Genomic DNA, 14,821 nt, shown 5'->3' on the forward strand with positions numbered 1-14,821 from the left:
ATTGACTATAAAGGGCAGTAACTCCTAAATGGGTCAATTGACCATTTTGGTCATGTTGACTTATTTGTAAATCTAACTTTGCTGAACATTATAGCTGTTTACAGTTTATCTCTATCTATAATAATATTCAAGATAATAACCAAAAACAGCAAAATTTCCTCAAAATTACCAATTCAGGGGCAGCAACCCAACAACCGATTGACTGATTCATCTGAAAATTTCAGGGCAGATAGATCTTGACCTGATAAACATTTTCAACCCATGTCAGATTTCCTCAAAATGCTTTGGTTTTTGAGTTATAAGCCAAAAACTGCATTTTACCCCTATGTTCTATTTTTAACCGTGGCGGCCATCTTGGTTTGTTGACCGGGTCACGCCACACATTTTTTTTAACTAGATACCCCAAAGATGATTGTGGCCAAGTTTGGATTAATTTGGCCCAGTAGTTTCAGAGGAGAAGATTTTTGTAAAAGATTACTTTAATTTACGAAAAATGGTTAAAAATTGACTATAAAGGGCAATAACTCCTAAACGGGTCAACTGACCATTTTGGTCATGTTGACTTATTTGTAAATCTAACTTTGCTGAACATTATTGCTGTTTACAGTTTATCTCTATCTATAATAATATTCAAGATAATAACCAAAAACAGCAAAATTTCCTCAAAATTACCAATTCAGGGGCAGCAACCAAACAACGGGTTGACTGATTCAACTGAAAATTTCAGGGCAGATAGATCTTGACCTGATAAACATTTTTATCCCCATGTCAGATTTCCTCAAAATGCTTTGGTTTTTGAGTAATAAGCCAAAAACTGCATTTTACCCCTATGTTCTATTTTTAGCTGTGGCGTCCATCTTAGTTGGTTGACCGGGTCACGCCACACATTTTTTTTAACTAGATACCCCAAAGATGATTGTGGCCAAGTTTGGATTAATTTGGCCCAGTAATTTCAGAGGAGAAGATTTTTGTAAAAGATTACTTTAATTTACGAAAAATGGTTAAAAATTGACTATAAAGGGCAATAACTCCTAAACGGGTCAACTGACCATTTTGGTCATGTTGACTTATTTGTAAATATAACTTTGCTGAACATTATTGCTGTTTACAGTTTATCTCTATCTATAATAATATTCAAGATAATAACCAAAAACAGCAAAATTTCCTCAAAATTACCAATTCAGGGGCAGCAACCCAACAACCGATTGACCGATTTATCTGAAAATTTCAGGGCAGATAGATCTTGACCTGATAAACATTTTTATCCCTGTCAGATTTCCTCAAAATGCTTTGGTTTTTGAGTTATAAGCCAAAAACTGCATTTTACCCCTTTGTCCTATTTTTAGCTGTGGCGTCCATCTTAGTTGGTTGACTAGGTCACGCCACACATTTTTTAAACTAGATACCCCAAAGATGATTGTGGCCAAGTTTGGATTAATTTGGCCCAGTAGTTTCAGAGGAGAAGATTTTTGTAAAAGATTACTTTAATTTACGAAAAATGGTTAAAAATTGACTATAAAGGTCAATAACTCCTAAACGGGTCAACTGAACATTTTGGTCATGATGACTTATTTGTAGATCTTACTTTGCTGAACATTATTGCTGTTTACAGTTTATCTCTATCTTTAATAACATTCAAGATAATAACCAAAAACAGCAAAATTTCCTCAAAATTACCAATTCAGGGGCAGCAACCCAACAACCGATTGACCGATTCATCTGAAAATTTCAGGGCAGATAGATCTTAACCTGATAATCATTTTCAACCAATGTCAGATTTCCTCAAAATGCTTTGGTTTTTGAGTTATAAGCCAAAAACTGCATTTTACCCCTATGTTCTATTTTTAGCCGTGGCGGCCATCTTGGTTGGTTGACCAAGTCACGCCACACAGATACCCCAAAGATGATTGTGGCCAAGTTTGGATTAATTTGGCCCAGTAGTTTCAGAGGAGAAGATTTTTGTAAAAGATTACTTTAATTTACGAAAAATGGTTAAAAATTTACTATAAAGGGCAATAACTCCTAAACGGGTCAAATGACCATTTTGGTCATGTTGACTTATTTGTAGATCTTACTTTGCTGCACATTATTGCTGTTACAGTTTATCTCAATCTATAATAATATTCAAGATAATAACCAAAAACAGCAAAATTTCCTCAAAATTACCAATTCAGGGGCAGCAACCCAACAACCGATTGACCGATTCATCTGAAAATTTCAGGGCAGATAGATCTTGACCTGATAAACATTTTCAACCCTGTCAGATTTTCTCTAAATGCTTTGGTTTTTGAGTTATAAGCCAAAAACTGCATTTTACCCCTATGTTCTATTTTTAGCCATGGCGGCCATCTTGGTTGGTTGACCGGGTCACGCCACACATTTTTTAAACTAGATACCCAAATGATGATTGTGGCCAAGTTTGGTTTGATTTGGCCCAGTAGTTTCAGAGGAGAAGATTTTTGTAAAAGCTAACGCCGGACGACGACGGACGACGGACGCCGGACGCAAAGTGATGAGAAAAGCTCACTTGGTCCTTTGGGCCAGGTGAGCTAAAAACAGCAAAATTTCCTCAAAATTACCAATTCAGGGCCAGCAACCTAACAACCGATTATCCGATTCATCTAAAAAATTCCAGGTCAGATAGATCGTGAACTGATCAACAATTTTACTTCCTGTCAGATTTGCTCTAAATGCTTTGGTTTTTGAGTTATAAGCCAAAAACTGCATTTTACCCCCATGTTCTATTTTTAGCCATGACGGCCATCTTGGTTTGTTGGCCGAGTTACCGGACACATTTTATTAACTAGATACCCCAATGATGATTATGGCTAAGTTTGGTTAAATTTGGCCCAGTAGTTTCAGAGGAGAAGATTTTTCTAAAAGATTACTAAGATTTACGAAAAATGGTTAAAAATTGACTATAAAGGGTAATAACTCCTAAAGTGGTCAACTGACCATTTTGGTCGTGGTGACTTATTTGTAGATCTTACTTTTCTGAACATTATTGCTGTTTACAGTTTATCTCTATCTATAATGATATTCAAGATAATAACCAAAAACAGCAAAATGACCTTAAAATTACCATTTCAGGGGCAGCAACCCAACAACGGAATGTCCGATTAATCTGAAAATTTCAGGGCAGATAGATCTTGACCTGATGAACAATTTTATCGCTGTCAGATTTGCTTTAAATGCTTTGGTTTTTGAGTTATAATCCAAAAACTGCATTTTACCCCTATGTTCTATTTTTAGCCATGGCGGCCATCTTGGTTAGTTGGCCGGGTCACCGGACACATTTTTTAAACTAGATACCCCAATGATGATTGTGGCCAAGTTTGGTTAAATTTGGCCCAGTAGTTTCAGAGGAGAAGATTTTTGTAAAAGTTAACGACGACGGACGACGGACGCCAAGTGATGAGAAAAGCTCACTTGGCCCTTTGGGCCAGGTGAGCTAAAAATTGATTAAGCCATGGGTTACAAAGAAAAGGAAATATAGACAAATAATAGTACACAATATACAACTTAAAAACTAAAGACTAAGCAACACGAACCCCACCAAATACTGGGGGTGATCTAAGGTGCTCCGGAAGGATAAGCAGATCCTGCTGATACAGTGTCGAGAACAGAAGCATGTTAACGCACAACACTACTTTTCACTTTGGGACAAAAACTCATAGTTTGAATGAATCATTTGCGAATAAAAGATACAAATATGTGTCCAGCATTGTTCGTCGATGTCTAGGTGTACGCTCGAAACTACATACACAAACTTGATAGGTGCAATAGTTGAATATAGAGCTCTAACAGTACGTCCCCTTGGAATGTACATTTTGAGTATCGTCTGTACGGAGTTTTTGCTATACCGATTTTTTTTTTAAAGATTAGCCAATATTTTCAATTTGTTACTATTAACGTGCTATTTTCAAACAATTACAAAAATACTAAACGGGAGAATATAAATGGAGTTAGTATTTATTAATATCATGAGAATACAAAAAAACATAAACATAGAATATTCAAATCAATTTCAAATTATACATATTTTTAATATATTACACACAATAAAAACACTGTGCTCCCGATTAACATCCAAATATGACATCCATCACAATTAATATATATGAATGTTAAAGGAGTTTATAGGAATGTTAGTGTATCACAGTCATAGCTTTTATTGATGCAAACACATGCAAATGAAGCTTCATTCTTTTCATAATTTCTTGTTAGGTAAAAATACAATCTAATTAAAAACCGATCTCTCATCGCTCCTGTTTCTGATATGTCGCGTGGGAGATCTAACGAAACCCGCTTTGAGGTCACATGTGAGTGACCTCGTAGGTGTGTCTTTTTCGACCAATGAAATTGAGTCTTCCACGATCTTGGAAGTTTAACGTAAGGCAAAGGGATGTAACTCATTTTATTTACGACGAAATCGTCAGTCAAAATAATTCATAAACTTTTTTGATTGGCTTATTAATAGGTCGTCAACTCATTTGCATATCTTTATAAATTCATAACTTTTAGTTCACTCACATGTGACCTCAAAGCCGGTTTCGTTAGATCTCCCACGCGACATATCAGAAACAGGAGCGATGAGAGATAGGTTTTTAATTAGATTGGTAAAAATAGGACCTCAGGATCAACATACCCTTCTTCACATAGACAAAGAGTGAATATAATTTAAGAACACTCGTGTCATGAGTCAGTCGAAAGTCCTTAATGAATGCGATAAAAGTCCGTCCATTATTTTTTGTCATTCCTGGTATTCATCCTTTTAATGTTTGACTTTGTAAATTTATCTTTTTTCAAACGTTGATAAAACCAAGTATTTATGTCATCAAATTGTGCCGCCTTCTATTTAAGTCAAGTTAACGTTTCAATCTATCATACAAACCATAAAAGGATACGAAAGCATTGAATCTGTAAAAGATCACAAATGGGTACAAAAATCCAAAGATTTCTGTCCAGTCAGATGACCCAAAGAAATGATATGGTGCGTCATTCTGATAAACATATTGTGAAACTATTAGAGTATCAGCCGCCCACGAGCATAAATTCATAAAAGACATTAATAAACATGTATATTCAACAGACGCCCATGAGGAAATATTAAAAGCCTTCGCATATTTTTTCATTTGTAAGATGAAAACTGTTTGGAAATAAGCGGCGATAATATCAATAACAAGTTTATAAAAACCTATAGCATATGTAGCTTCAGAGTTGACATTGTAAATATTTGACATAAGTTTTACCGTGTAATATGATATTGCTGCAACCGCACTTGCAATAAGAATGTAATCACCAGAATCAAGAGATGTACATTCCTTTTGTTTCAAGGGTTTACATTGCGTCTGAAGAGAGTAAAAACATTTCACGTACAAAAGCAGCTCAATAGTATCTCCTACAGCAATTGACATTGTTAAGCCTAAATGTACAGATGGTACTTTTGAAATGTGTAAACAGTATAATATAACTGACGGCAGATAAAGAAGAATAGGAACAGATATGCTTATAAATCTTCTTATACGGTGTTGTCTGTAGTTTGTTGAGCTTTCAGAGTTGTCTAATAAAGGAATGCGCTCATTATTCCGCCTGCTATTTGTCGAATCTGACCTACCATTTATCGACCCTCTTAAATTGCTCGTCGACTCTGACGTTTCTCTGTTTACGTCAAGTGAAATATCATCAAGCACAAATTCGTCATTTTTCAATCCAAATTTTGGCCACATATTCATAATAAATGTTATTGAAACAAGCGAATATTCACAAAATGCCGGTAGCAAGAAAGGATCAATCTTCATCAATACCGCGTACATACTTGACTTGTAGCAAGAAGTATTACTCGAAGTGTGATGGCTAATGGTCGTCAAATTCAAAATGTCAACCATGTCAACTTCCTTGGGTTTAAAAGTAAAAGCCAAGGCATAACATATTACAGAAATATTTGTCAGGAATATAATAAGTAATCCATAATAAATACCAAGATGTCTGGTAAATCGCGAATGCGAAAAATATGTTATGAATGCAGTTTGTACAACGTAAAATACTATACAGACGAGATCATATACTATATTGTCTTCTGTAAATTTTAATGTCATTGAGTTAGTTAGACAATCAATATAAAAAGTCATGTCCAATGTTCTTGAAATAATACAGCTGAAACAAAAAATCCACAAAAACCTGAGTCTTATTGTATTACATGTATTCCATGGTAAAATACGAAACACACTGTTCCCTTTTGATGACACGTATAAACTTATACACACGCAAAGTACAATCGCTAGAGCAGATAGAAATGATAAGACTGCTAGTCCAACGCTGAATTTAGACGAAATAGTCTCGTTAGTTGAAAACCCAATCATCAATATCTCAGAAAGGATAGCGATTGAAGTAGTCATCAGTAAAAGTCCTGCCAGGCTGCCGTCGTGTGAACCATTCTTCTCGTCTACATTACCGGCCGAAAACGGTAAAACAAATGCTGCTCGAAATACTCCTTTAAAGAAATCCATACTTTCCCTTCTCATGTAAAAAGAAATCTAGCAAGTTATTATTTTTGTTCTGTACCGAAAAATATGAGCCATTGAAAAATAAACTTTCTTAGCACATTTGTTAATTGAAACTCATTTTAAAATTATGATCTAACAACTAAAAAAAGCATAAACACGCATTGTTAGTAAAAAAAATTAATCATACAACCGGAAGCTTATTCGTCAAGTCATTTCTTTATTCAAATCACCTGTCAATATGCGGAACTTAACAAGCAAGGAAATATTAAAGTCAAAACTATGTTGAAAGTGTTTAGCTCACCTGGAACAGAGGCCAAAATGAACAAAATGTAATTTCTATCAATAAAAAGAGACATTGTTGATGTATTGCAAATTAAAAAAAAGTATAATATTTTATTTTTTTAAAAGGCAATTTAGTTTTACATCCTATTATATTCAAACAAGTAATTTTAAAGTCATATGAAATCTAAAATTAAAAAAAAATTATGCATATATTTTTTTTATAACAAAATGGATAGTTGTCATTATTAAACTTATGTACAAATATTTTTTTCTGCTTTAATTTGTCCACAATTTGAAGAAGTTAACTTTTTTTTATAATTGCTATATATTTTTCGTATTCAAAGTGACCTTAGTGTGACCCTCTCGTAAAAATCCGGTGAGCGCAATACGCACGGATCTGTCACTGAAATAAACTATTATCTGATTGTACATGTTATGCTCAATTTCCATGCTTCTTTGTTGATTGTTTACTAAAAGATGACAATCGGTAAATAACGGATTCAAAACACGACAATTAATGAGTGGCCATATTTTCCCTTCATAATAGACCGAGAGAAAAACAAAATGACGATTATACGATATTTTTGCGTAAAAAATTATAAAATCGTGCACAGAAGACAAGTTTATGATATATACATGCATTGGTTCAAGAATTGGATAAATATAAATTTTTCACCAGTAACCCGTTTCATATAACTTTAACTATATGGTACTCTTGTATGAATATAAATTGAAAAAAAGAGTTTTACACTCGATTCACTAAGTGCGTGACACATTGTACACTGTATCAACACTTGTCCGTTGTTAAATACCTTGTGCGGACCTCTAACATTCTTTTGTAGAAAGTTTTCTTAGTGAAATCGACGTCAGGTATATACAATGTCAGGTAAGCAACCAGAATGTGTTCCAATTGAAAATTTGGACCAATAACTCATAATTTCTTGGTCAGATATGAAAATAAAATAAAATAAAAACGCCCTATTTGGACAAAAATTCTGATCTGATGAGTTAAGCCTTTTCAACTGATTTTTATAGTTTGTTCTCATGTTATACTGTTACACCACAGTCCCATGATAGGGGAGGGTTGAGCGCTTACAAACGTGTTTACCCCCGCCACATTCTTTATGTGCATGTCGAATGTCAGGATCCTTGTATTCCAGTTGTTGTCGTTGGTTCACGTCTTACATATTTGTTTTTCGTATGTTGATTTCTCAGGCCATTAGTTTTCTCAATTGAATTGTTTTATCTTATTCATGTCGGGGTCTTTTATAGCAGAGTATACGGAATAAGTTTTTCTGATAGTTGAAGGTCGTATGGTGTCTATAGTTGCTTTCGTTAATCTCATTTGAACTTTGGTGAATAGTTGTCTCATTGGCATTTATACCACATCTCCATTTTTATATTCTACCGCCGAATAATAGGAACGAATTGTCGTGATTTTTTATTATTTTTTTTAAATGTGATATTCAAATGCGAAATATTGTGTATCTACCAAGTAAGATGCATTTTGGTGCATTAACAAATTCGAAAATGTATTTTATACTCATGAACGTGACTTGTATTTGTACCATAATTTTAGCCACATTCTTTACAGAGTGTTCTTGTTGTTAACTTGTGTTTTAATATGATGTATATTTTATATGTACATGTAACAAGTGGTGGTGAGGCTTTAATGAGGTATTTGTCTTGTCTTGCATAAGATTCATCAAAATTTTAAATTATTTATGTAAGGACAATTGAAGATTTAAGAGAAAATACTGTCTTAATTTCCTCGTATTAGAAATAAAGTACATTCACACCTATTTCCACAGTTTTATTATGATAAAGTAATTAATGCTATAATGAGGAAACATGTGCATTGTTCAAATGAAAATTGAGAAATGAATTGAAATTTAGGGAAATATTTTATTGTTTTGTCCAAACAACTTTTATTTAATCATGATAAAGAGAGGAAAACACTAGTTCTTATGAGCATACTGAACTATCGGTAAGTTTTGATTTCGGTTATTATGGGGGGAGGGGAAGGGAATCAACAGAAGGCACATACCGCAATACCTGTGGAAATGTAAGACATGAATGCATTTGTACAAAAAGGGAAAAAACCGAATTCAAGATTGAAATTACATTTACGGTGACACGTTTACTGCAGCATGATGCGCATTTCGACAACTAGTGTCTTTTGAAAATCCAAAACCTAATCCTCAAAAAATCGATAAGAACCAATAGTAAATCCAAACAAAGACAATACATCAGCGATATTTAAGAGGGAGATACATACCTTAATCTAACATGAATGACTTGAAAGTTACTAGCGCAATGTTATATATTTTTTTTGGTGTATTAAATAAGAACAAAGATTTGGGATTTCTTAAGAGAATGATTACATTTTTCACGTGGATCAAAATACTGTTTCAGAGAGTCGGTTTTGGATTTCAATTGATCAAAATGAAATTATTTAAAAAACAATTGAAATTGTAACACAAAACTATCTATCTTACCACTTTAAGATGTGCAACAAGTGCTAGTCGAAAAGGGGAATATTATCAAAGGTTATAATTAGACGGAAAATACTCTCTATATATTTAAACTATAAAATATTTGTAGGTTGCTTTTAAGAGATATTGAGTTTTAAGATTTTTTTCTCTCCATTGCTTAACAATATGCAACTTTTCAATGATCTAATATACATGTATAACACGAAATAAAACAAAAAAGAAAATATAACACGCCAATATACAAAAAAAAAATATATTAACAACAATATCGAACTTCTAGGAAAATCTAAAACGGAAAGTCTTAAATGGCAATATCAAAATCTCAAACAACTGTCATGTTGCTGAAGTATGGTCATTTGGTCTCCTTCCGATCGGCAGTAAAACGCTTGCCAAAAATGTGGCGTCCGTTTGGTCTGCAGGATATACAAGTATTTAACCACGTCCGGTCAGAATGGGAACTTTAAATCCGATGCCTCGTAAAAAGATAGTGCCGTACGCTCTGAACGTTAAGAACCATTGCAACAATATTTTGAGGGATCCGTATGTGGCCTGTTGCAAGGCAAAATTTCTGTCCCTACCCAATGTGTCCTAATTTTTCAGTGGCAGTCCAAATTTCCTCGACCTTCATCCCGGATGGTCTCTTTTACGACCTACCTATTGTTCTCGTCCTGAACATGCATGTAATATTTGCCACTGTACGTTAAGCAACCAACAATCAATCAAGAAATAACGAGTTATCATTATTAAAAACTAGAAAAGACAATCTTCCCCAAATGAAGTAAAATTTTCAGTTACGGTATAACTTCTTATTTAAAACAGACAGTTACCGTTCTTTAAAAGGGTATTTGAGAGGATACAGTTTGAAACAAATCATTCACTGGTAATCGTTATAAATCGTATTCAGTTTAAACTCCTCAGAGTTTAAATATGCAGCAGGAATCCTGTAAGAGAAGACTTTAGAGTCTGTATACAAACGGAAAACTCATAACCTTCGCATTATAAGTAGGCTGTATGAGAAATGTGACGAGGAAATAATTCTTTTTAAACTTTGTTGTTTATAAATTAGTTCGAAATACAACATTAAAACTAGTTTCATTTTACAGAAAGTGAGTATAAATAAAATTTGCTTTTGAAAAATAAGGAAATGAAAATAAATAATTCCTTTCAAAATAATTAGGTCTTTCCACTTTTCTGTGGAAAGACCTATTGTTTTTCTTCTGATTATTTTTTTTTTCTTCCGCCTAATTTTGTTCTTGCGATAAACATTTGTTTCGCAATATGTCGCTTAGATATTTTGTATATGATATCGAACAGTTTATGCGCTTTTGAAATTTACCCTGCGTAAACGAATACTTTTCTTTGTAGGAGTTATCTCCCCAAACACTGTTTTCCTTGTTATGGCATCTCCTTCGCAACCGTTAAAGATTATGACAAATTTATTTTACAAAATTGTTCGTTACATCCTCAGTAATTTTTGGCGTATTTGGATCGAAGCGATTCGAAGAAATTTTATAGGAGTTATCTATCTTTTCAGAATAAATTTGTCGGTATGTTTTTTTAACTCATAAACCGTTAACCGTATAACCCTGGAATGTTTTTATTTGAGTCCCCTGATTCCTAACTTAGAAAATTAGGTCAAGGTCAAAGGTCAAGGTCATATTTTAGATTTTCATATGTCTTTGATTTCCCTATAACTCTTGAACGGTTATAGATACAAAAAAATTAAGCAGTGAAAAATGCTTGGTACTTCAAGGGGCAACTTTTTTTACATTATGACTATATTGATTTTACCATCATGTAAGGGACATAACTCCCATCGATGGTTTTTAAAAGGCCATTTTTAGGCAAAACTCTTAAACAAAAGGTCCTTGACCCATAGGGTCTTTTGCAATGACCTTGTGGAGCAATGACCTTGACGAAGGTTACAAGGTCAAAGGTCAAGGTCATCAAATTATGTGGTTTTGGCACTATTTAAACAGTTTTATGTGTGTTTGAATTTCAACCAACCAACCAACCAACCAACCAACCAATCAATCAATCAATCAATCATGATCATGATCAATCAACCAATAATGATCATGATCAATCAATCAATCATGTTTCCGTCTCATGTGTTTCTTATAGGGTTCAACCAACCAACCAACCAATCAACCAATCAATCAATCAATCAATCATGATCATGATCAACCAATCATGTTTCCGTCTCATGTGTTTAAATATAGGGTCCAAGATCTTCTTTGTGTCTTTTTCCGTGTTTCAATTGACCCTATCCAATGTGTTTAACCAACCAACCAACCAACCAACTAATCAATCAATCAATCAATCAATCAATCAATCATGATCATGATCAATCAATCATGTTTCCGTCTCATGTGTTTAATATAGGGTCCAAGATCTTCTTTGTTTCTTTTTCCGTGTTTCAATTGACCCTATCCAACGTGTTTAACCAACCAACCAACCAACCAACCAACTAATTAATCAATCAATCAATCAATCAATCAATCAATCATGATCATGATCAATCAATCATGTTTCCGTCTCATGTGTTTAATATAGGGTCCAAGATCTTCTTTGTTTCTTTTTCCGTGTTTCAATTGACCCTATCCAACGTGTTTAACCAACCAACCAACCAACTAATCAATTAATCAATCAATCAACTAATCAATCAATCATGATCATGATCAATCAATCATGTTTCCGTCTCATGTGTTTAATATAGGGTCCAAGATCTTCTTTGTTTCTTTTTCCGTGTTTCAATTGACCCTATCCAACGTGTTTAACCAACCAACCAATCAACCAACCAACCAACCAACTAACCAACTTATCAATCAATCAATCAATCAATCAATCTGTATGACTGTTTAATCATGACAGTTTATTGAAGGAACAAACTCTCAATTATTCAAGAAAAATTGAAATTTAATATTGTTCTTACGTCACTTCTGAAAAAAAAATCCACATGTTCTCTGAAACTACAAGTACAATCGACCTCAAAATTTGCAGTCAGCAGGGCATACATGTACTAAACGTTTATAAAAAAACTTGGTGCAGATATCTCTCAAAGCTTTTCCTAGAGAAAAGAAATGGCAATGCCGTAAAAATAGCTTGCTAGGTCCGTAAATCTCAGTAAAAACCTACAATAAAATGTCCGCTCCGAGTTTGAAATACTAATCTGTGTTACAAACAGGTGCTGAAAAATGTACATTATCAGAAAATAATCAATAAATGTGTTTTAAAGTTACACCGGATCAATTAAATCCAAAACATGCACTACTTGTGAACTGTCATCAAAATGTCAATTTCCTACAATGACAAAAGAAATTACATTGTGTACATTCCATCTCTATAGATGTTGTCTGTTTAACGTCCCCACCTAAAAAGAAATAAAAAGACGATCTTTTCGTTATTATAAACCCGTGTCACGTGATGTGGCGCGCGCGCTGTACCTAAAATAAAAGAAAAACTTTCCAAACTAAACATGAAACTTCTCCGGTAACAATAATATAGACCCCATACAGAAACAAACAAACAAACAAACAAACAAACACCCCCCAATTCAATTAATTTTACAGGGGGAAAGACCCCCTACAATTGCTTTTTTAAAGCAATTGATTTATATTTGTTAATTGTTTTTTTTGTTGTTCAATTACGATAATTTCCGAAACACGGAAGTACTTATGTATAGCCACATTCCGTCTTTTTTTCTCTAGCACCCCATGTTATTCTCGGTTTCAATTAACAGACTCTCATTCAACCGCATAAAAGTTTTTATAGATTAAAAATCTAGTGGGGAAATGTTTAATTTACTGCGAAACCATATGCAATGATAGTTGCACAAGAACTTAATTGAAAAAAAAACCGAAACAATTTATTCAATATTTCTAAGGATTTTCTTTAAAGTTTAAGAAGCAAATAATTTTGAATTCAATGATTTGTTTTCTACATGCAGATACATCACGCCACCAGATATGCTACGAAGGGTTTTACATGCTGCACTGTTAATGCCTTTTACAGCAGGACTAGTGACTAAGCGGGAAAATGGCGGATTTTCGGTTCATGATGCAAGTATATCCGGACTTGTACTATTAACTACCCTAGTTATAGCAATTCTTGAAGTGATGTTGATATTTCCAACCAAACATTCTAGATGGTTAATAGTTGGATTACTAGCTCTTGCCATATGTTTGTTAATCGCTTGTAGCTTACTAGTTCACATAAAAAGTCATTGGAAGGTTTTTCATAGACGACAAGTTACACACAAACTGAAATTAGCGTTTTTGTGGCTCTTTTGCTTCGGAAATATCGTATCACAGGCAATGAAATTATCTCTTCATATTCAATGTAATATACGCGAGTCATTATCACAGAAAGCAGTCTTCTATATAATTACTTGGCTTTTCGATCTAGGACAAACCATATTCATTGTATATTTCTCAAAATTCAGATTTGCAAATATTAAGTGTTTCTATTATATACTGATGTTTTTGTTTGTTGCAAATATTTCTTTGTGGACACATAAAAATGTAGACTTGTACTTTGAAGACAAAAATGACATTCTGAATACATCTGGACACCTATGCAACAACGCAACAACTCTGTATAAAGCAGAAAGAATACTTAAGCCATTTCTGGATCCAGTGTTACTTGAATATTGTCTGTTAAGTATGATATTCATTTCTCAAATGTGGCCAAAGCAGAAAGTGGCACTTGACACTATGAATTTATTAGATTCTTCTTCCTTTTCTCAGGAAACTGGAGAACATTTCCAACTTTTATCGGGACATATAACAGTTCGTAACAGGCATATGAATAGAAAGTCGAAGTGTATAGTCGGACTTGGTATATTATTTTGTTTATCTTTCATCATAATCCAGTGTATTTTAATGTACATTCCAAAGTATAACCAAGCTGGTGGTCCGAATACATACTATCTTGTCGGAAACATTTTGCGAATACCGCTCACAATAAAGTGCTTTCATGCATTAGCTGGAGAACTACAACCAAAGGAAAGGCCACGGAAAATAATCAACATTCAACATTTTATAATCCTTTCAACATCTCTTGCTACTTGTGGTTATTATATTCTGGAAAGTCTCGGAAGTCGTAATCGCGCACAGTTTCACGACATCAGAATCCATCTGAATACAGTTGTTAGAGTAATTGTCACGATTTTACAGACAACTTTTATCCTACAGATGAAGCAATATCGGAAGTTCAGCAGTTCTAATTCTGTATTATCAATCAGAAACATTTTTCTTGTAATGTGTTTTGTAAATTTCAACACTTGGTTTTCGTATACCTTTATTTCTGTACCTTACCATGCTTACACTAATCAACCAGTTTTTAACAGTAATACTTGGCTGAAATTTAAGCATTTCTGGGTTCCGTTTGTTATGTTCTATCATTTTGAATGCTTTATAATGTTTTATCATTTTTACAAAGAATGAGATTTCACGATTTGAAATAAAATTTAAATGAATAGTCTACATTTCTTGGCAACAATTCACATTGTGTGTCCAAGCTATTATGAAAATTTCA

The 14,821-nt window shown here is 33.7% G+C and overlaps 2 protein-coding genes across 2 annotated transcripts; one reads left to right on the plus strand and one right to left on the minus strand.

Annotated features, from left to right (window-relative positions):
* Positions 1–3,969: 3,969 nt before the first annotated feature.
* On the minus strand, positions 3,970–6,543 carry LOC139487878 (uncharacterized). Its single transcript, XM_071273044.1, has one exon. It carries the CDS (start codon positions 6,522–6,524, stop codon positions 4,869–4,871), a length of 1,656 nt encoding a protein of 551 aa, XP_071129145.1. The 5' UTR covers positions 6,525–6,543; the 3' UTR covers positions 3,970–4,868.
* Positions 6,544–8,603: 2,060 nt separating this feature from the next.
* Positions 8,604–14,767, plus strand: LOC139487879 (uncharacterized). The gene is made up of 2 exons (XM_071273045.1): positions 8,604–8,775; positions 13,233–14,767. Exons 1-2 carry the CDS (start codon positions 8,756–8,758, stop codon positions 14,728–14,730), a joined length of 1,518 nt encoding a protein of 505 aa, XP_071129146.1. The 5' UTR covers positions 8,604–8,755; the 3' UTR covers positions 14,731–14,767.
* Positions 14,768–14,821: the final 54 nt, after the last annotated feature.

Source organism: Mytilus edulis, chromosome 9, assembly GCF_963676685.1.
Source record: "Mytilus edulis chromosome 9, xbMytEdul2.2, whole genome shotgun sequence".
NCBI classification, from domain to species: domain Eukaryota; kingdom Metazoa; phylum Mollusca; class Bivalvia; order Mytilida; family Mytilidae; genus Mytilus; species Mytilus edulis.

Coding starts and splice junctions, on each gene's coding strand:
- LOC139487878 (XM_071273044.1), bottom strand. CDS start 6,524: ATGAGAAGGGAAAGTATGGATTTCTTTAAAGGAGTATTTCGAGCAGCA.
- LOC139487879 (XM_071273045.1), top strand. CDS start 8,756: ATGAGCATACTGAACTATCG. Junction 8,776..13,232: donor ATGAGCATACTGAACTATCG/GTAAGTTTTGAT, acceptor TTCTACATGCAG/ATACATCACGCCACCAGATA.